A 23,347-nucleotide genomic window follows, 5' to 3' on the forward strand; every position below is an offset into this window, starting at 1 on the left:
CTGTGCTGTATACTACGTGGCTGGGCAATATACTACGCGGCTGGGCAATATACTACGTGGCTCTGTGCTGTATACTACGTCACTGGGCAATATACTACGTGGCTCTGTGCTGTATACTACGCGGCTGGGCAATATACTACGCGGCTGGGCAATATACTACGCGGCTGGGCAATATACTACGCGGCTGGGCAATATACTACGCGGCTGGGCAATATACTACGTGGCTGGGCAATATACTACGTGGTTGGGCAATATACTACGCGGCTGGGCAATATACTACGTCACTGGGCAATATACTACGTGGCTGGGCAATATACTACGTGGCTCTGTGCTGCATACTACGTCACTGGGCAATATACTACGTGGCTGGGCAATATACTACGCGGCTCTGTGCTGTATACTACGTCACTGGGCAATATACTACGTGGCTCTGTGCTGTATACTACGTGGCTGGGCAATATACTACGCGGCTGAGCAATATACTACGCGGCTGGGCAATATACTACGTGGCTGTGCTGTATACTACGTGGCTGGGCAATATACAGTTAGGGCCAGAAATATTTGGACAGTGACACAATTTTCGCGAGTTGGGCTCTGCATGCCACCACATTGGATTTGAAATGAAACCTCTACAACAGAATTCAAGTGCAGATTGTAACATTTAATTTGAAGGGTTGAACAAAAATATCTGATAGAAAATGTAGGAATTGTACATATTTCTTTACAAACACTCCACATTTTAGGAGGTCAAAAGTAATTGGACAAATAAACATAACCCAAACAAAATATTTTTATTTTCAATATTTTGTTGCAAATCCTTTGGAGGCAATCACTGCCTTAAGTCTGGAACCCATGGACATCACCAAACGCTGGGTTTCCTCCTTCTTAATGCTTTGCCAGGCCTTTACAGCCGCAGCCTTCAGGTCTTGCTTGTTTGTGGGTCTTTCCGTCTTAAGTCTGGATTTGAGCAAGTGAAATGCATGCTCAATTGGGTTTAGATCTGGAGATTGACTTGGCCATTGCAGAATGTTCCACTTTTTGGCACTCATGAACTCCTGGGTAGCTTTGGCTGTATGCTTGGGGTCATTGTCCATCTGTACTATGAAGCGCCGTCCAATCAACTTTGCAGCATTTGGCTGAATCTGGGCTGAAAGTATATCCCGGTCCACTTCAGAATTCATCCAGCTACTCTTGTCTGCTCTTATGTCATCAATAAACACAAGTGACCCAGTGCCATTGAAAGCCATGCATGCCCATGCCATCACGTTGCCTCCACCATGTTTTACAGAGGATGTGGTGTGCCTTGGATCATGTGCCGTTCCCTTTCTTCTCCCCATCATTCTGGTACAGGTTGATCTTTGTCTCATCTGTCCATAGAATACTTTTCCAGAACTGAGCTGGCTTCTTGAGGTGTTTTTCTGTCTATTTTTGGTATTGATGAATGGTTTGCATCTAGATGTGAACCCTTTGTATTTACTGTCATGGAGTCTTCTCTTTACTGTTGACTTAGAGACAGATACACCTACTTCACTGAGAGTGTTCTGGACTTCAGTTGATGTTGTGAACGGGTTCTTCTTCACCAAATTAAGTATGCGGCGATCATCCACCACTGTTGTCATCCGTGGACGCCCAGGCCTTTTTGAGTTCCCAAGCTCACCAGTCAATTCCTTTTTTCTCAGAATGTACCCAACTGTTGATTTTGCTACTCCAAGCATGTCTGCTATCTCTCTGATGGATTTTTTCTTTTTTTTCAGCCTCAGGATGTTCTGCTTCACCTCAATTGAGAGTTCCTTTGACCGCATGTTGTCTGCTCACAGCAACAGCTTCCAAATGCAAAACCACACACCTGGAATCCACCCCTGACCTTTTAACTACTTCATTGATTACAGGTTAACGAGGGAGACGCCTTCAGAGTTAATTGCAGCCCTTAGAGTCCATTGTCCAATTACTTTTGGTCCCTTGAAAAAGAGGACGCTATGCATTACAGAGCTATGATTCCTAAACCCTTTCTCCGATTTGGATGTGGAAACTATCATATTGCAGCTGGGAGTGTGCACTTTCAGCCCATATTATATATATAATTGTATTTCTGAACATGTTTTTGTAAACAGCTAAAATAACAAAACTTGTGTCACTGTCCAAATATTTCTGGCCCTAACTGTACTACGTGGTTGGGCAATATACTACGCGGCTGGGCAATATACTACGTGACTGGGCAATATACTACGTGGCTCTGTGCTGTATACTACGTGGCTGGGCAATATACTACGCGGCTCTGTGCTGTATACTACGTGACTGTGCAATATACTACGTGACTGGGCAATATACTACGTGGCTCTGTGCTGTATACTACGTGACTGGACAATATACTACGTGACTGGGCAATATACTATGTGGCTGGGCAATATACTACGTGGCTGGGCAATATACTATGTGGCTGGGCAATATACTACGTGGCTCTGTGCTGTATACTACGTGACTGGGCAATATACTACGTGGCTGGGCAATATACTATGTGGCTGGGCAATATACTATGTGGCTGGGCAATATACTATGTGACTGGGCAATATACTACGCAGCTGGGCAATATACTACGCGGCTGGGCAATATACTACGCGGCTGGGCAATATACTACGCGGCTGGGCAATATACTACGCAGCTGGGCAATATACTACGCGGCTGGGCAATATACTACGTGGCTGGGCAATATACTACGCGGCTGGGCAATATACTACGCGGCTGGGCAATATACTACGCGGCTGGGCAATATACTATGCGGCTGGGCAATATACTATGCGGCTGGGCAATATATTACATGGACATGCATATTCTAGAACACCCGATGCGTTAGAATCGGGCCACCATCTAGTATATACACACACACTTGAAATACTTTCTATCAAAGACAATAATACACTTAATAAATAATCATGTTTAGTAATGCCGTGTATATAAAAGTCCAATTTATCAAGCTATGAAAATTAAGGAAACCACGTGATAAAATCTGTAAAGATTTTTAACAAATCCTAGCCGACGGTAACGCAGCACATAATATACCATATTTTCAATGTCATACTCAACAAGTCTAGAGAAAGTCATTTTCACGTGAATTATGTCCCGACGTTGATGAAACATTTTGCGCTTTTGGAAGCAGCGGTATGTCAGCGCCACGGTCAGCAGGTACAGGGCAGCGCAATACTGGCAGCAATCCCAGCTCGCTGCGCCTGCTGCTGTTTAACCATTTAGAGGCGGCATATAAACGGTTCGCTCGCTGTTACACACATGAGCACATACAGATTGCAGGTGTGAAGCCCAGAGGAAGACGAAACAAGAGTGTGACAACTTATAAAAGCTTTTAAAAGTATGTAAGAAATTAAACCTTGAATCCCTCTATTACTAAATTTAAAAAAAATGACTGTACCTGCAAATATGTGATCTGGTAGATCCCTTTACATTCGATATGCTACAAAAATATATAATGAAGTAAATCAGGGGGGTGAATGTTGTAAGAAGAAATACTGAAACGTCACGTTTGCCATTTTTCAGTCACAGAAACCTCCAAAAATATCTGATGAAAATGTCGTATTCATCCAGAGAACGGCATCAATAAAAGCCACAGCGCGCCGCATAATGAACGCGAGCCCGTACACAGCGGGGACCTAGGGAAATATAAACTGAGGAGACTCAAAAGTATTATTTTTTATTTAAAAATGTATTAAAAAACAAACAAACAACAAAATAGTAAACAAGTTACTACAGGTAAGATATATATCTTGGTACCGTGTCAGCCAGTGGATAGAAGTATATGTAGAATTGAGAGTCCTCAGTGGTTGATACCTTTTAATGGCTAACTGAAAAGTTGGGAACAAATTGCAGCTTTCGAGACTACACAGGTCTCTTCATCAGGCAAAGACTAAAAGAAATTCTGTAGAATCACATATTTATACACAACACAGCACAGAACTGTCATTATGGGAGAGTGATAAACCGTTGTGTCCATAAATATTGGAACAGTTCCTAGATTAGGAGTGAATGAATGTTTTATTGTCCTCTGATTGGGGTCTGGTTCTGTGTTGTGATGCCCCATAAGGTATGAGGAGCAAAATCCTTAATTGATGTAAACAGACATAAATCCATGTGACACATTCATTCCTGCACTGAGACTGCCAAAGGTCATCATCAGCTTATATTCCCAGACTCTTCTGTCTCTCTGAGATTTGAAGTTACCTTTTAGTACAAGTAATCTCATGTCCAACATGTTATGATTTGGGAGACAGAAATGTATTGCCACAGGTAGATCCATTCTTTTTTCTCTTATTGTGTGGAGATGAGAGTTCATCCTTGTTTTCAGTTTCTGCCCTGTCTCCCCCACATACAAACCCTCAGTTGGACATTTAGTACAAATAATTAGGTACACCACATTAGAAGTGACGCAGCTGAAAGTACCTGGGATCTTGTAGTCCTGATGTGAATTGGGGATTTATGTCTTTTTACATCAATTAAGGATTTTGCACTTCAGACCTTATGGGGTCACAACACAGAACCAGACCCCAATCAGAGGACAATAAAACATTCACTCCTTATCTATGAACTGTTCCAATATTTATGGACATAACTGTTTATCCCTCTCCCATAATGACAGTTCTGTGCTGTGTTGTATATAAATATGTGATTCTTCAGAATTTGTATTAGTCTGTGCCTGATGAAGGGACCCGAGTAGTCATGAAAGCTGCAATATTTTTCTAAACAAGTTACTGTAACCGCACTCTCCAGGGAAATCAGATACCGGATCATTCTTACCATAAAATATCGGAAAAAGCCTTTTTTCCCCCCCGATTCTCAGTACGGTAACGCAACCGGCGCTATTCACAGCTACAATTCAAACCGCAAATAAACAAGCGACCGTAGAGCGACGACGACCAACGCACAGTGAGGACTCGTGGAAGAAATCATACAGCGCAGAGACGTCCCGCGGGGGCTGCGGTGCTCGAGCTCCTCCCGATCCCTGGAATCCGCCAGCTTTCCGCACTTATCCATGTTGTATCCGGATTTCCGCATCTTGTGTAAAAGATCTCTTAGTAGAAGTTGCCGGGATTTTTCCCGATATGTCGTGATGAGACGTCGGAGAACGAGTCCCTCTCCTCCGCCATCCCCCCAGATCCACTGATCACACCAGTTATCTGTACCAACCACCAAATATTACTTATCCAGGGCTATAGCAGAGCAATTATAATAAATAATTAATAACAATTATCAAAAATACAGAAATCTGCATGGATATCCGTCATTCACGACTGTCAGCGCCAGACAGCACTCACTGCGGTGTAAAGAGAAAGACAGAGGAATCCTCAGAACGTACCGCCAAACCATCACAGGCCTCCCGATATGTGGGGTAATAACACAGCGATGCCCCCTGGAGGCTGCGGGAAACATGACATTGTAGTGTACCCTCCACTAGAGGGCGACGCGGTGCCGAACAGGACTACAAGTCTCACACCAAGTCCCAGGAATCAAATCACCACAAGCACCAAACCAAGACCAGGAGGTAGAGCGTGACGGCAGCTCCTGTCTGCGGGGTGGAGGATGGCGGATAACCTGCATATTCACTGATCAGGTCTCAGCCCTGATTCACGGCTGACATCACAGCAACGCTCGCCCACGTAACGCATCACCGCTCAGGAATGAGGGAGTCCGGACCCCTCCTCAGATACGCTTCTCCTCCTCCGGGGAGCAGACCACCAGCTCCTTACTGCCGAAGTCCCACCAAGCCGTCATGTGAAAGCCCATGTTAGACAAGACCACCAGATACTCGAAGAAGGCGAAGGCCGAGTAAACTGCAGAAGAAAACGCCAGAAAGTCAAGATGGGCAGAGACGACAAAATACATAGGGGGCACTGTGCAGACAATAGTTCTATTCCTGTACATAGGGGCAGTATTATAGTAGTTCTATTCCTGTACATAGGGGCAGTATTATAGTAGTAATATTCTTGTATATAGGAGCAGTATTATAGTAGATATATTCTTGTATATAGGAGCAGTATAATAGTCGTTATATTCTTGTACATAGGGGCAGTATTATAGTAGTTATATTCTTGTATATAGGAGCAGTATAATAGTCGTTATATTCTTGTACATAGGGGCAGTATTATAGTAGTTATATTCTTGTATATAGGAGCAGTATTATAGTAGTTATATTCTTGTATATAGGAGCAGTATTATAGTAGTTATATTCTTGTACATAGGGGCAGTATTATAGTAGTTATATACTTGTACATAGGGGCAGTATTATAGTAGTTATATTCTTGTATATAGGAGCAGCATTATAGTAGTTATATTCTTGTACATAGGAGCAGTATTATAGTAGTTATATTCTTGTATATAGGGGGCAGTATTATAGTAGTTATATTCTTGTATATAGGGGGCAGTATTATAGTAGTTATATTCTTGTACATAGGAGAAGTATTATAGTAGTTATATTCTTGTATATAGGGGGCAGTATTATAGTAGTTATATTCTTGTACATAGGAGGCAGTATTATAGTAGTTATATTCTTGTATATAGGGGGCAGTATTATAGTAGTTATATTCTTGTACATAGGAGGCAGTATTATAGTAGTTATATTCTTGTACATAGGGGCAGTATTATAGTAGTTATATTCTTGTACATAGGATCAGTATTATAGTAGTTATATTCTTGTACATAGGATCAGTATTATAGTAGTTATATTCTTGTATATAGGAGCAGTATTATAGTAGTTATATTATTGTATATAGGGGCAGTATTATAGTAGTTATATTCTTGTACATAGGGGGCAGTATTATAGTAGTTATATTCTTGTACATAGGAGCAGTATTATAGTAGTTATATTCTTGTACATAGGAGCAGCATTATAGTAGTTATATTCTTGTACATAGGGGGCAGTATTATAGTAGTTATATTCTTGTACATAGGATCAGTATTATAGTAGTTATATTCTTGTACATAGGGGCAGTATTATAGTAGTTATATTCTGTACATAGGAGCAGTATTATAGTAGTTATATTCTTGTATATAGGGGGCAGTATTATAGTAGTTATATTCTTGTACATAGGAGCAGTATTATAGTAGTTATATTCTTGTACATAGGAGCAGTATTATAGTAGTTATATTCTTGTACATAGGAGCAGCATTATAGTAGTTATATTCTTGTACATAGGAGCAGTATTATAGTAGTTATATTCTTGCACATAGGAGGCAGTATTATAGTAGTTATATTCTTGTACATAGGAGCAGCATTATAGTAGTTATATTCTTGTACATAGGAGCAGTATTATAGTAGTTATATTCTTGTACATAGGAGCAGTATTATAGTAGTTATATTCTTGTACATAGGAGCAGTATTATAGTAGTTATATTCTTGTACATAGGAGCAGTATTATAGTAGTTATATTCTTGTACATAGGGGCAGTATTATAGTAGTTATGTTCTTGTACATAGGAGCAGTATTATAGTAGTTATATTCTTGTACATAGGGGCCGTATTATAGTAGTTATATTCTTGTACATAGGGGCAGTATTATAGTAGTTATATTCTTGTACATAGGAGCAGTATTATAGTAGTTATATTCTTGTACATAGGAGCAGTATTATAGTAGTTATATTCTTGTACATAGGAGCAGTATTATAGTAGTTATATCCTTTTAAATAGGAGCAGTATTATAGTAGTTATATTCTTGTACATAGGAGCAGTATTATAGTAGTTATATTCTTGTACATAGGGGCAGTATTATAGTAGTTATATTCTTGTACATAGGAGCAGTATTATAGTAGTTATATTCTTGTACACAGGAGCAGTATATAACAGGGTACACTCATATTAGGACCCTTCTCTTACCTCCTTGTTTGCAGGATGCATTATGGTGGTAGTAGAACACCAGGGAGATCAGGAATGACACCAGATTGAGCAGGAGCAGACATTGCTTCCATCTGTATGATCTACGTTCCTAGAGCAGAAGGAAGCGGTATTGTATTTATTATATTAATGTGAATGTTATGAATGGTTTTGCACCAGGACGGTAATGTGACCCCAACCTAAACGACATGTAAGTTGGTGATTGCCGCGTTCCACCTGCAGGGTCCGGCGCTGTGACACTTTCTGGGTGGAGTGCAGGTTGGACACCTCCATGTTGCTCATGGTCTTGTCTGTGTCAGGCGAGTGTAGGACCCTCTGATCACTTTTCCCCCACCCTGTGCACACAGCAGAGGTCGGGTCTGTCGTCTTCCTAGCTTATTAACCCTAGGATGTAAGGCACAGAAAAAGCCCCTCTTCCCCGGACCCTCCGGTACGTGTCAGCGAGTCTCTCCTGCTGTGATCATCACTACTTTGATCTGTTGCCCCCATGCTTCTGATTTTGGGGGTATAGTCCACACTCGGCGGCTGCAGCGTCCAGTATAGAATATTTGATGACATTTTCATGACTCCAGTATTGTTATTCCGGTCTCTTCTGCTTTTTGTCTTGCATTCGTCTCTTTAATGATGTGCAGGGACCGCGATGGTGCCAGCGCAGCACCCGACTCCTTAGTGGTTACACCTTTGACCAGTTGTCAAGATAATGTGAATATGCCATGTTTGAGTATCTGCCTAGCTATACAAGACACAAGCTGTGTGCACACCACCCCTCCCTCCTCCCATCTAGTACTAGTTGGAAATGGTGTAAGCCATGAGTTTCTTTGTTTGATTAAAGTGATATATCGCGACACCGATTTGGGCTACAAATATACGAATTACATATTCCGGATGTCCATCGGTAGACCCATCACCCACTGAAAGCACGAGCAGCTAGGTGCAACGAGTGCAAAGTGTGGATTTCTCCTTAAGCAGTTCATGTAATGGCTCAATATTTACACTTAAAAGAACGCCCCTGACGTGGGGAATATCATGAGCATCGTGTCGTACTTATGTGAGGTTCACACAGCAAATTATGCATAAAAAATAGTTACCATAGCTCTAAGAAAAGGGGAGGTTTTCAGCCCCTAAGTGATGTCACCACAGGGGGAGAGTGCCTGGGCTTTAGGCAGAGAATATCTGTGTGCAGCAGGATTCTTGCAGTGTCTTTGCCGGGGGATTCAGCTACGACAGGCTGTGCAATCTGACCTGAGAATAAGTGGGGGAAGGTCCCCTCCCCCAGCCAGCACATGGCACCATTGAAGGAGATGCAAGAATCATAAGTCAATCTTCACCGTTAATCCCTTTTTATTAGTAACTGTAATATACACATGACTCGTCTCCTTTATAATATCTTTTTCATATTTTTGTAAACACTGCCTATCTTTTATGGAGTAAATATATAATTTACTAGCTTGCCTCCCCATGCTCTATACGAACTGTTGCATCCTCTGAAGTGAATTACGCTACTAATCTGGGTTGGCTCCGGACCCGTTAATCCTTGTGGAATCGGAGCTGGTGGCAGCATAATTTGTCCTGTGCAATTGGGAATCTTTGCAGCGACCGGCGTCGTTGATAATTATTGTTCCTGCCTGAGCGGGAGTAGTTATATCACCCTAGCTGCAATGTGCCCAATAGCCAGTACATAGCAGGCATACTTTCTGGCGACTAATTACCCTAGGTGCAGTACCTAATCTGACCTGAGGGTGAGGGGGGCGCCAGAGAGCTGCAGGTTCCAAACCGGAACTGGGAAGTGGGATATAGATAAATCCCCTTCAGAAGGAACCAGGGGCAACCAAACAACCCCAGTTCGTGACAAATTGGTTTGAGTAGTGGGGACGATAAATATATCCTCCCCGGGATCCCTGACATTGTTGGGATCCGTGATATTTTGTAGGCAGCAAGACAGTCATCTCCAGTCACATCCAGAGCTGCGGTCACTAGAACGGGGCTCTCTGGCAGTATACAGCGCTGGTTTCGCTGTGGGGCATGTTGGAGATGTTAGGTTTTCTCTTCCCATAAATCTCCCACCACAGCAGTACATTGTGGGGGTGGTGAGGGCAGCTCTGGAGGTGACTGGAGTAGAAGACCATCTTCTCCCGTGTGTGTGGACGTCTTACCTCGGCACTTACAGAGAATTTCCTCGACAGGCTCCATATCCTGATGGTGACCATCATGTAGCCGAGGGAGAAGAACATGAAGAAGATGAAGGCCAGCTGATGGATGCCTGCAGAGAGAGGAGGGGTGAGCGAGTGCAGGGGAGGATTATTGGGGTCCCGGGGGCAGTGGTCTCACCGTGGTTCTCGTTGGAGGACACGTAGGTCAGGAGGAGCAGGCAGAGGATCTCAAACACGTTGAGCAGGAAGTTGATGTGACATCTCCAGAACGAGCCGCCGCCTGCCATGTAGAAGTTGAGGTACGCCACCGCTACTAGCAGGCGGGGGGCTGAGTGCAGGCCGATGCACAGCCGCCAGACGTACCGCTGCGGGGTCACCCCCCCTATGGCAGCGCTGATGGACGGCAGGAAATTATACACCTGGAAAAAATAAAAATAAAAAAAATCAGTAACGTCAGCGATAAGCAGCGTCCGACCCAACAGGCTTCGGTCACATGGGACACGTTCCGCCTAGTCGGGGGGTCATTCTGCACATAGAGGGGGCTCAGCTCCAATCCTGCATTACCCAGAATTCCCCCCGACGCTGCAGGAACGTCTTCTCCTGCGCCTTTATAGTACCGCCATGTGACGCACCCCAGGTCCCAGCTCACCCCGCAGTGTGTAGCCGTCGTCTCTTCAAAGTTAAAAATCAGCGACCAAACGATGCAGAAGAGGAAACCGCAGAGCGGCAGGCAGACCGTGGCCACCGCGAACGTGGTGAACTTCAGGCTGAAGAGGGCACCGCCGCGGTCAGGGGGCATCGACAGCGGGACGTGAGGCATCCTGAGCCTGGAAGATGGAGAGAGAGGGGTGAGGAGATGCGCAGACTAACTCTGGCCACGGTGAACTACAGGCTGGAGAGGGCAGCGCCGCGGTCAGGGGGCATCGACAGCGGGACGTGGGGCATCCTGAGCCTGGAAGATGGAGAGAGAGGGGTGAGGAGATGCGCAGACTAACTCTGGCCACGGTGAACTACAGGCTGAAGAGGGCAGCGCTGCGGTCAGGGGGCATCGACAGCGGCATGTGGGGCATCCTGAGCCTGGAAGATGGAGAGAGATGGGTGAGGAGATCCGGAGACTAACTCTGGCCACGGTGAACTACAGGCTGAAGATGGCAGCGCCGCGGTCAGGGGGCATCGACAGCGGGACGTGGGGCATCCTGAGCCTGGAAGATGGAGAGAGAGGGGTGAGGAGATCCGGAGACTAACTCTGGCCACGGTGAACTACAGGCTGAAGAGGGCAGCGCTGCGGTCAGGGGGCATCGACAGCGGCATGTGGGGCATCCTGAGCCTGGAAGATGGAGAGAGAGGGGTGAGGAGATCCGCAGACTAACTCTGGCCACGGTGAACTACAAGCTGGAGAGGGCAGCGCCGCGGTCAGGGGGCATCGACAGCGGGACGTGGGGCATCCTGAGCCTGGAAGATGGAGAGAGAGGGGTGAGGAGATCCGGAGACTAACTCTGGCCACGGTGAACTACAGGCTGAAGATGGCAGCGCTGCAGTCAGGGGGCATCGACAGCGGGACGTGGGGCATCCTGAGCCTGGAAGATGGAAAAAGAGGGGTGAGGAGATCCGCAGACTAACTCTGGCCACGGTGAACTACAGGCTGAAGATGGCAGCACTGCGGTCAGGGGGCATCGACAGCGGGACGTGAGGGGTGAGGAGATCTGGAGACTAACTCTGGCCACGGTGAACTACAGGCTGAAGATGGCAACGCCACGGACAGGAGGCATCGACAGCGGGACGTGAGGGGTGAGGAGATCCGCAGACTAACTCTGGCCAAGGCGCAGGACATAATCTCAAGGTGCAGACGGCGGAGCTGCTAACAGGCATCTTGTAGAGGCGGAGACCTAACTATGAGCCCGCAGGGAAGAAATCCAGTCCGGTGACATTACACAGAAGACAGCAGCCTGAGGATCTACCAGGGAACTACAACTCCCAGCACACAGTATAATGGAACCCCACTCCTCACGAATCAGCCCCTGGTCCAGTCCCTGAGCTCACATCCTCGTTCTGCAGCTGCAAAACACGATGACGGATGCAGAACGTTCACCACTAAAAAGGCGAAACGTTATCGGGTCACATGACCAGAAGGAGAGGACCCAAGGACGGAGGAGTCAGAGGAGAAGGGGGCGAACTGAACACGGGGGAAGTACAAAGGAGGTGGGCCACCGGACACAGAGGGGGGGGAGGGTGCCGGAAACAGGGGAGGGGGAGACAACGGTCACAGAAAAGGGAGGTGGGGAAGACCACGGACACAGAGGGGGGGGGGGGGGGGGGAGGGTGACCAGGAGACGGCGGACACACGGGAGGGGGGGTGACCGGGAGACGGCGGACACACGGGAGGGGGGGTGACCGGGAGACGGCGGACACACGGAAGGGGGGGGGGTGACAGGGAGACGGTGGACACACGGGGGGAGAGAGGTGACCGGGAGACAGCGGACACACGGGGGGGGGGAGGGTGACCGGGAGACGGCGGACACACGGGAGGGGGGTGACCGGGAGACGGCGGACACACGGGAGGGGGGGTGACCGGGAGACGGCGGACACACTGGGGGGGGTGACCGGGAGACGGCGGACACACGGGGGGGGGGGAGGTGACCGGGAGACGGCGGACACACGGGAGGGGGGGGGAGGTGACCGGGAGACGGCGGACACACGGGGGGGGGGGGGTGACCGGGAGACGGCGGACACACGGGAGGGGGGTGACCGGGAGACGGCGGACACACGGGAGAGGGGGGAGGTGACCGGGAGACGGCGGACACACGGGAGGGGGGGGGGAGAGGTGACCGGGAGACGGCGGACACACGGGAGGGGGGGGGGGAAGAGGTGACCGGGAGACGGCGGACACACGGGAGGGGGGTGACCGGGAGACGGCGGACACACGGGAGAGGGGGGAGGTGACCGGGAGACGGCGGACACACGGGAGGGGGGGGGGAGAGGTGACCGGGAGACGGCGGACACACGGGAGGGGGGGGGGGGAAGAGGTGACCGGGAGACGGCGGACACACGGGAGGGGGGGGGGGGAAGAGGTGACCGGGAGACGGCGGACACACGGGAGGGGGGGGGGGAGAGGTGACCGGGAGACGGCGGACACACGGGAGGGGGGGGGGGAAGAGGTGACCGGGAGACGGCGGACACACGGGAGGGGGGGGGGGAAGAGGTGACCGCGAGACGGCAGACACATGGGAGGGGGGGGGGGGGGTGACCGGGAGACGGCGGACACACGGGAGAGGGGAGGTGACAGGGAGACGGCGGACACACGGGAGGGGGGGATAACCGGAGAACAGAACACGGACGACAGGAGTGGGGAGCGGGACAGGGCGATCACGTGGTGGTGGTAACGGGGTGTGAGTAAGCGGGACACGGGGGCTGCGATATGGAGGAGGCCACCGACCACCGGAGGCTCAGCCGTTACCTGAGCGCAGGACGAGACCCCGTCTCGTCAAGAATCACTGAATGAACACAGAACACGGCGCCGCCACTTCCGGGTGTAGCAATATGGCGGAACAACAAAACGTTGTTATCAGCAACAAGTCGAAAATGATGTGCGTGCATGGCGTCATGACGTCTTTACGTCGTCATCATCACGTGCCTCTACCATTTCCGCTTTAGGCGGAAGTTGACAGTGAAAAAAGATGAGCGCAGCAGAACCGGTGCAGGAATCCGCGGTGTCCGCACAACCGGCGCCTCTCGGTGCTGTGACCGAAAACAAACCGAGCCCGGCCAATATCCCCAAACCTGGACCCGCTGCCACCACAGCCGCCGGCACCGGAGCTGGTATACCCGGGAGAGACCCGGGGGAGCGACGGGCGAGCGGTGAGACAACCGGGACAGGGAGGCCGGGGGTGCGGGGAGAACAGTGAGTGCAGCTCTGGGGTATAATACAGGGTTAGTAATGTGTGTACACAGTGACTGCACCAGCAGAATAGTGAGAGCAGCTCTGGAGGATAATACAGGAGGTAACTCAGGATCAGTAATGTATGTACACAGTGACTGCACCAGCAGAATAGTGAGTGCAGCTCTGGAGTATAATACAGGATGTAACTCAGGATCAGTAATGTAATGTATGTACACAGTGACTGCACCAGCAGAATAGTGAGTGCAGCTCTGGAGTATAATACAGGATGTAACTCAGGATCAGTAATGTATGTACATAGTGACTGCACCAGCAGAATAGTGAGTGCAGCTCTGGAGTATAATACAGGAGGTAACTCAGGATATATAACTCAGTAATGTAATGTATGTACACAGTGACTGCACCAGCAGAATAGTGAGTGCAGCTCTGGGGTATAATACAGGATGTAACTCAGGATCAGTAATATAATGTATGTACACAGTGACTGCACCAGCAGAATAGTGAGTGCAGCTCTGGGGTATAATACAGGATGTAACTCAGGATCAGTAATGTAATGTATGTACACAGAGACTGCACCAGCAGAATAGTGAGTGCAGCTCTGGGGTATAATACAGGATGTAACTCAGGATCAGTAATATAATGTATGTACACAGTGACTGCACCAGCAGAATAGTGAGTGCAGCTCTGGAACGATGCTGAAGTTGGTTTCTTATTCGTTCAGTTTCTTATTCGGCTATTTTTTATTTTCTGTTTTTTTTCAGGTTTTGGTATAAAAATAAACCATTCTGAGTATATAATAATATGCGGTCATGTGTCCTTTTGTGAATACACTTAAAAACAGATACAAAATTTAGAAGGCTGGCACAAAAATGGGCATCAAAGTGGGCACTGAGGTATGGTATTGAAGGGGTTAAATGCCTTTGTGCCACTGATCTAACACCTGATTTACATACCTACTGATGCCCCACATGAAATCCATGTCACTCCAGCCTGGCACAAATGGGTTCTGGGCAACAGAACTGTCATCAAAGTGGGCAAATCACCCAGAACCCATTTGTGCCAGGCTGGAGTGACATGGATTTCATGTTGGGCATCAGTAGGTATGTAAATCAGGTGTTAGATCAGTGGCACAAAGGCATTTAACCCCTTAAAAATAGCTGTTACTTATTCAAATCTGTGAAAATGGGTGATTTGCCCACTTTGATGCCAGTTCTGATGCCCAGAAACCATTTGTGCCAGGCTGGAGTGACATGGATTTCATGTGGGGCATCAGTAGGTATGTAAATCAGGTGTTAGATTAGTGGCACAAAGGCATTTAACCCCTTAAAAATAGCTGTTACTTATTCGCATGTGTGAAAATTGGTTCTCTGCTCACTTTGATGCCAGTTTTGATGCCCAGAACCCATTTGTGCCAGGCTGGAGTGACATGGATTTCATGTGGGGCATCAGTAAATATGTAAATCAGGTGTTAAATCAGTGGCACAAAGGCATTTAACCCCTTCAATACCATACCTCAGTGCCCACTTTGATGCCCATTTTTGTGCCAGCCTTCTAAATTTTGTATCTGTTTTTAAGTGTATTCACAAAAGGACACATGACCGCATATTATTATATACTCAGAATGGTTTATTTTTATACCAAAACCTGAAAAAAACAGAAAATAAAAAATAGCCGAATAAGAAACTGAACGAATAAGAAACCAACTTCAGCATCGCAGCTCTGGAGTATAATACAGGAGGTAACTCAGGATCAGTAATGTAATCTATGTACACAATGACTGCACCAGAATAGTGAGTGCAGCTCTGGAGTATAATACAGGATGTAACTCAGGATCAGTAATGTATGTACACAGTGACTGCACCAGCAGAATAGTGAGTGCAGCTCTGGGGTATAATACAGGAGGTAACTCAGGATCAGTAATGTAATCTATGTACACAATGACTGCACCAGAATAGTGAGTGCAGCTCTGGAGTATAATACAGGATGTAACTCAGGATCAGTAATGTAATGTATGTACACAGTGACTGCACCAGCAGAATAGTGAGTGCAGCTCTGGAGAATAATACAGGATGTAACTCAGGATCAGTAATGTAATGTATGTACACAGTGACTGCACCAGCAGAATAGTGAGAGCAGCTCTGGAGTATAATACAGGAGGTAACTCAGGATCAGTAATGTAATGTATGTACACAGTGACTGCACCAGCAGAATAGTGAGTGCAGCTCTGGAGTATAATACAGGATGTAACTCAGGATCAGTAATGTAATGTATGTACACAGTGACTGCACCAGCAGAATAGTGAGTGCAGCTTTGGGGTATAATACAGGATGTAACTCAGGATCAGTAATGTAATGTATGTACACGGTGACTGCACCAGCAGAATAGTGAGAGCAGCTCTGGAGTATAATACAGGATGTAACTCAGGATCAGTAATGTATGTACACAGTGACTGCACCAGCAGAATAGTGAGTGCAGCTCTGGGGTATAATACAGGAGGTAACTCAGGATCAGTAATGTAATCTATGTACACAATGACTGCACCAGAATAGTGAGTGCAGCTCTGGAGTATAATACAGGATGTAACTCAGGATCAGTAATGTAATGTATGTACACAGTGACTGCACCAGCAGAATAGTGAGTGCAGCTCTGGAGTATAATACAGGATGTAACTCAGGATCAGTAATGTAATGTATGTACACAGTGACTGCACCAGCAGAATAGTGAGTGCAGCTCTGGGGTATAATACAGGATATAACTCAGGATCAGTAATGTAATATATGTACACAGTGACTGCACCAGAATAGTGAGTGCAGCTCTGGAGTATAATACAGGATGTAACTCAGGATCAGTAATGTATGTACACAGTGACTGCACCAGCAGAATAGTGAGTGCAGCTCTGGGGTATAATACAGGAGGTAACTCAGGATCAGTAATGTAATCTATGTACACAATGACTGCACCAGAATAGTGAGTGCAGCTCTGGAGTATAATACAGGATGTAACTCAGGATCAGTAATGTAATGTATGTACACAGTGACTGCACCAGCAGAATAGTGAGTGCAGCTCTGGGGTATAATACAGGATGTAACTCAGGATCAGTAATGTAATGTATGTACACGGTGACTGCACCAGCAGAATAGTGAGAGCAGCTCTGGAGTATAATACAGGATGTAACTCAGGATCAGTAATGTATGTACACAGTGACTGCACCAGCAGAATAGTGAGTGCAGCTCTGGGGAATAATACAGGATGTAACTCAGGATCAGTAATGTAATGTATGTACACAATGACTGCAGCAGAATAGTGAGAGCAGCTCTGGAGTATAATACAGGAGGTAACTCAGGATCAGTAATGTAATGTATGTACACAGTGACTGCACCAGCAGAATAGTGAGTGCAGCTCTGGAGAATAATACAGGATGTAACTCAGGATCAGTAATGTAATGTATGTACACAGTGACTGCACCAGCAGAATAGTGAGAGCAGCTCTGGAGTATAATACAGGAGGTAACTCAGGATCAGTAATGTAATGTATGTACACAGTGACTGCACCAGCAGAATAGTGAGTGCAGCTCTGGGGTATAATACAGGATGTAACTCAGGATCAGTAATGTAATGTATGTACACAGTGACTGCACCAGCAGAATAGTGAGTGCAGCTCTGGGGAATAATACAGGAGGTAACTCAGGATCAGTAATGTAATGTATGTACACAGTGACTGCACCAGCAGAATAGTGAGTGCAGCTCTGGGGTATAATACAGGATGTAACTCAGGATCAGTAATGTAATGTATGTACACAATGACTGCAGCAGAATAGTGAGAGCAGCTCTGGAGTATAATACAGGAGGTAACTCAGGATCAGTAATGTAATGTATGTACACAGTGACTGCACCAGCAGAATAGTGAGTGCAGCTCTGGGGTATAATACAGGATGTAACTCAGGATCAGTAATGTAATGTATGTACACAGTGACTGCACCAGCAGAATAGTGAGAGCAGCTCTGGAGTATAATACAGGATGTAACTCAGGATCAGTAATGTAATGTATGTACACAGTGACTGCACCAGCAGAATAGTGAGAGCAGCTCTGGAGTATAATACAGGAGGTAACTCAGGATCAGTAATGTAATGTATGTACACAGTGACTGCACCAGCAGAATAGTGAGTGCAGCTCTGGGGTATAATACAGGATGTAACTCAGGATCAGTAATGTAATGTATGTACACAGTGACTGCACCAGCAGAATAGTGAGTGCAGCTCTGGGGTATAATACAGGATGTAACTCAGGATCAGTAATGTAATGTATGTACACAGTGACTGCACCAGCAGAATAGTGAGTGCAGCTCTGGGGTATAATACAGGATGTAACTCAGGATCAGTAATGTAATGTATGTACACAGTGACTGCACCAGCAGAATAGTGAGTGCAGCTCTGGGGTATAATACAGGATGTAACTCAGGATCAGTAATGTAATGTATGTACACAGTGACTGCACCAGCAGAATAGTGAGTGCAGCTCTGGAGTATAATACAGGAGGTAACTCAGGATCAGTAATGTAATGTATGTACACAGTGACTGCACCAGCAGAATAGTGAGTGCAGCTCTGGAGAATAATACAGGATGTAACTCAGGATCAGTAATGTAATGTATGTACACAGTGACTGCACCAGCAGAATAGTGAGTGCAGCTCTGGGGTATAATACAGGATGTAACTCAGGATCAGTAATGTAATGTATGTACACAGTGACTGCACCAGCAGAATAGTGAGTGCAGCTCTGGAGTATAATACAGGAGGTAACTCAGGATCAGTAATGTATGTACACAGTGACTGCACCAGCAGAATAGTGAGTGCAGCTCTGGGGTATAATACAGGATGTAACTCAGGATCAGTAATATAATGTATGTACACAGTGACCCCACCAGCAGAATAGTGAGTGCAGCTCTGGAGTATAATACAGGAGGTAACTCAGGATCAGTAATGTAATGTATGTACACAGTGACTGCACCAGCAGAATAGTGAGTGCAGCTCTGGGGTATAATACAGGATGTAACTCAGGATCAGTAATGTAATGTATGTACACAGTGACTGCACCAGCAGAATAGTGAGTGCAGCTCTGGGGTATAATACAGGATGTAACTCAGGATCAGTAATGTAATGTATGTACACAGTGACTGCACCAGCAGAATAGTGAGTGCAGCTCTGGGGTATAATACAGGATGTAACTCAGGATCAGTAATGTAATGTATGTACACAGTGACTGCACCAGCAGAATAGTGAGTGCAGCTCTGGGGTATAATACAGGATGTAACTCAGGATCAGTAATGTAATGTATGTACACAGTGACTGCACCAGCAGAATAGTGAGTGCAGCTCTGGAGTATAATACAGGAGGTAACTCAGGATCAGTAATGTAATGTATGTACACAGTGACTGCACCAGCAGAATAGTGAGTGCAGCTCTGGAGAATAATACAGGATGTAACTCAGGATCAGTAATGTAATGTATGTACACAGTGACTGCACCAGCAGAATAGTGAGTGCAGCTCTGGGGTATAATACAGGATGTAACTCAGGATCAGTAATGTATGTACACAGTGACTGCACCAGCAGAATAGTGAGTGCAGCTCTGGAGTATAATACAGGAGGTAACTCAGGATCAGTAATGTATGTACACAGTGACTGCACCAGCAGAATAGTGAGTGCAGCTCTGGAGTATAATACAGGATGTAACTCAGGATCAGTAATGTAATCTATGTACACAGTGACTGCACCAGCAGAATAGTGAGTGCAGCTCTGGAACGATGCTGAAGTTGGTTTCTTATTCGTTCAGTTTCTTATTCGGGCTGAAGTTGGTTTCTTATTCAGCAGTTTCTTATTCGGCTATTTTTTTTCTGTTTTTTTCAGGTTTTGGTATAAAAATAAACCATTCTGAGTATATAATAATATGCGGTCATGTGTCCTTTTGTGAATACACTTAAAAACAGATACAAAATTTAGAAGGCTGGCACAAAAATGGGCATCAAAGTGGGCACTGAGGTATGGTATTGAAGGGGTTAAATGCCTTTGTGCCACTGATTTAACACCTGATTTACATACCTACTGATGCCCCACATGAAATCCATGTCACTCCAGCCTGGCACAAATGGGTTCTGGGCAACAGAACTGTCATCAAAGTGGGCAAATCACCCAGAACCCATTTGTGCCAGGCTGGAGTGACATGGATTTCATGTGGGGCATCAGTAGGTATGTAAATCAGGTGTTAAATCAGTGGCACAAAGGCATTTAACCCCTTAAAAATAGCTGTTACTTATTCAAATCTGTGAAAATGTGCAATTTGCCCACTTTGATGCCAGTTCTGATGCCCAGAAACCATTTGTGCCAGGCTGGAGTGACATGGATTTCATGTGGGGCATCAGTAGGTATGTAAATCAGGTGTTAGATTAGTGGCACAAAGGCATTTAACCCCTTAAAAATAGCTGTTACTTATTCGCATGTGTGAAAATTGGTTCTCTGCTCACTTTGATGCCAGTTTTGATGCCCAGAACCCATTTGTGCCAGGCTGGAGTGACATGGATTTCATGTGGGGCATCAGTAAATATGTAAATCAGGTGTTAAATCAGTGGCACAAAGGCATTTAACCCCTTCAATACCATACCTCAGTGCCCACTTTGATGCCCATTTTTGTGCCAGCCTTCTAAATTTTGTATCTGTTTTTAAGTGTATTCACAAAAGGACACATGACCGCATATTATTATATACTCAGAATGGTTTATTTTTATACCAAAACCTGAAAAAAACAGAAAATAAAAAATAGCCGAATAAGAAACTGAACGAATAAGAAACCAACTTCAGCATCGCAGCTCTGGAGTATAATACAGGAGGTAACTCAGGATCAGTAATGTAATCTATGTACACAATGACTGCAGCAGAATAGTGAGTGCAGCTCTGGAGTATAATACAGGAGGTAACTCAGGATCAGTAATGTAATCTATGTACACAATGACTGCACCAGAATAGTGAGTGCAGCTCTGGAGTATAATACAGGATGTAACTCAGGATCAGTAATGTAATGTATGTACACAGTGACTGCACCAGCAGAATAGTGAGTGCAGCTCTGGAGTATAATACAGGATGTAACTCAGGATCAGTAATGTAATGTATGTACACAGTGACTGCACCAGCAGAATAGTGAGTGCAGCTCTGGGGTATAATACAGGATGTAACTCAGGATCAGTAATGTAATGTATGTACACAGTGACTGCACCAGCAGAATAGTGAGTGCAGCTCTGGGGAATAATACAGGATGTAACTCAGGATCAGTAATGTAATGTATGTACACAATGACTGCAGCAGAATAGTGAGAGCAGCTCTGGAGTATAATACAGGAGGTAACTCAGGATCAGTAATGTAATGTATGTACACAGTGACTGCACCAGCAGAATAGTGAGTGCAGCTCTGGAGAATAATACAGGATGTAACTCAGGATCAGTAATGTAATGTATGTACACAGTGACTGCACCAGCAGAATAGTGAGAGCAGCTCTGGAGTATAATACAGGAGGTAACTCAGGATCAGTAATGTAATGTATGTACACAGTGACTGCACCAGCAGAATAGTGAGTGCAGCTCTGGGGTATAATACAGGATGTAACTCAGGATCAGTAATGTAATGTATGTACACAGTGACTGCACCAGCAGAATAGTGAGTGCAGCTCTGGGGTATAATACAGGATGTAACTCAGGATCAGTAATGTAATGTATGTACACAGTGACTGCACCAGCAGAATAGTGAGTGCAGCTCTGGGGTATAATACAGGATGTAACTCAGGATCAGTAATGTAATGTATGTACACAGTGACTGCACCAGCAGAATAGTGAGTGCAGCTCTGGGGTATAATACAGGATGTAACTCAGGATCAGTAATGTAATGTAATGTATGTACACAGTGACTGCACCAGCAGAATAGTGAGTGCAGCTCTGGAGTATAATACAGGAGGTAACTCAGGATCAGTAATGTAATGTATGTACACAGTGACTGCACCAGCAGAATAGTGAGTGCAGCTCTGGAGAATAATACAGGATGTAACTCAGGATCAGTAATGTAATGTATGTACACAGTGACTGCACCAGCAGAATAGTGAGTGCAGCTCTGGGGTATAATACAGGAGGTAACTCAGGATCAGTAATGTAATGTATGTACACAGTGACTGCACCAGCAGAATAGTGAGAGCAGCTCTGGAGTATAATACAGGAGGTAACTCTGGATCAGTAATGTAATGTATGTACACAGTGACTGCACCAGCAGAATAGTGAGTGCAGCTCTGGAGAATAATACAGGATGTAACTCAGGATCAGTAATGTAATGTATGTACACAGTGACTGCACCAGCAGAATAGTGAGAGCAGCTCTGGAGTATAATACAGGAGGTAACTCAGGATCAGTACTGTAATGTATGTACACAGTGACTGCACCAGCAGAATAGTGAGTGCAGCTCTGGGGTATAATACAGGATGTAACTCAGGATCAGTAATGTAATGTATGTACACAGTGACTGCACCAGCAGAATAGTGAGTGCAGCTCTGGGGTATAATACAGGAGGTAACTCAGGATCAGTAATGTAATGTATGTACACAGTGACTGCACCAGCAGAATAGTGAGAGCAGCTCTGGAGTATAATACAGGAGGTAACTCTGGATCAGTAATGTAATGTATGTACACAGTGACTGCACCAGCAGAATAGTGAGTGCAGCTCTGGAGAATAATACAGGATGTAACTCAGGATCAGTAATGTAATGTATGTACACAGTGACTGCACCAGCAGAATAGTGAGAGCAGCTCTGGAGTATAATACAGGAGGTAACTCAGGATCAGTACTGTAATGTATGTACACAGTGACTGCACCAGCAGAATAGTGAGTGCAGCTCTGGGGTATAATACAGGATGTAACTCAGGATCAGTAATGTAATGTATGTACACAGTGACTGCACCAGCAGAATAGTGAGTGCAGCTCTGGAGTATAATACAGGATGTAACTCAGGATCAGTAATGTAATGTATGTACACAGTGACTGCACCAGCAGAATAGTGAGTGTAGCTCTGGAGTATAATACAGGAGGTAACTCAGGATCAGTAATGTAATCTATGTACACAATGACTGCACCAGAATAGTGAGTGCAGCTCTGGAGTATAATACAGGAGGTAACTCAGGATCAGTAATGTAATCTATGTACACAATGACTGCACCAGAATAGTGAGTGCAGCTCTGGAGTATAATACAGGATGTAACTCAGGATCAGTAATGTAATGTATGTACACAGTGACTGCACCAGCAGAATAGTGAGTGCAGCTCTGGAGTATAATACAGGATGTAACTCAGGATCAGTAATGTAATGTATGTACACAGTGACTGCACCAGC

At 45.7% G+C, this 23,347-nt stretch overlaps 2 protein-coding genes across 7 annotated transcripts in view; one reads left to right on the forward strand and one right to left on the reverse strand.

Moving 5' to 3' along the window:
• Window positions 1–3,684: 3,684 nt before the first annotated feature.
• The window catches only part of PGAP2 (post-GPI attachment to proteins 2), a 54,399-nt gene continuing 34,736 nt past the window's right edge, over window positions 3,685–23,347 (reverse strand). Inside the window, exons 1-6 of one of the 6 annotated variants that reach the window (XM_069759576.1) lie at window positions 13,495–13,634; window positions 10,690–10,867; window positions 10,219–10,459; window positions 10,056–10,150; window positions 7,873–7,981; window positions 3,685–5,834 (exon numbers count right to left, since the gene is read on the reverse strand). In XM_069759576.1, the coding sequence (XP_069615677.1) occupies window positions 5,704–5,834; window positions 7,873–7,981; window positions 10,056–10,150; window positions 10,219–10,459; window positions 10,690–10,867; window positions 13,495–13,634 (894 nt within the window). In that variant the 3' untranslated portion in view covers window positions 3,685–5,703. Of the gene's footprint in view, window positions 5,835–7,872; window positions 7,982–10,043; window positions 10,151–10,218; window positions 10,460–10,689; window positions 10,868–10,910; window positions 10,930–11,755; window positions 11,850–13,494; window positions 13,635–23,347 lie in introns of those variants that run through there. The other 5 variants (XM_069759575.1, XM_069759577.1, XM_069759579.1 and 2 more) reach the window with 5 other exon arrangements.
• TAF10 (TATA-box binding protein associated factor 10) overlaps window positions 13,669–23,347 on the forward strand; it is a 39,788-nt gene continuing 30,109 nt past the window's right edge. Inside the window, exon 1 of the mRNA XM_069759581.1 lies at window positions 13,669–13,895. Within this exon, the coding sequence (XP_069615682.1) occupies window positions 13,715–13,895 (181 nt within the window). The 5' untranslated portion in view covers window positions 13,669–13,714. The remainder of the gene's footprint in view (window positions 13,896–23,347) is intronic.

The sequence above is a fragment of the Ranitomeya imitator genome, chromosome 3, assembly GCF_032444005.1.
Source record: "Ranitomeya imitator isolate aRanImi1 chromosome 3, aRanImi1.pri, whole genome shotgun sequence".
Lineage (NCBI taxonomy): Eukaryota > Metazoa > Chordata > Amphibia > Anura > Dendrobatidae > Ranitomeya > Ranitomeya imitator.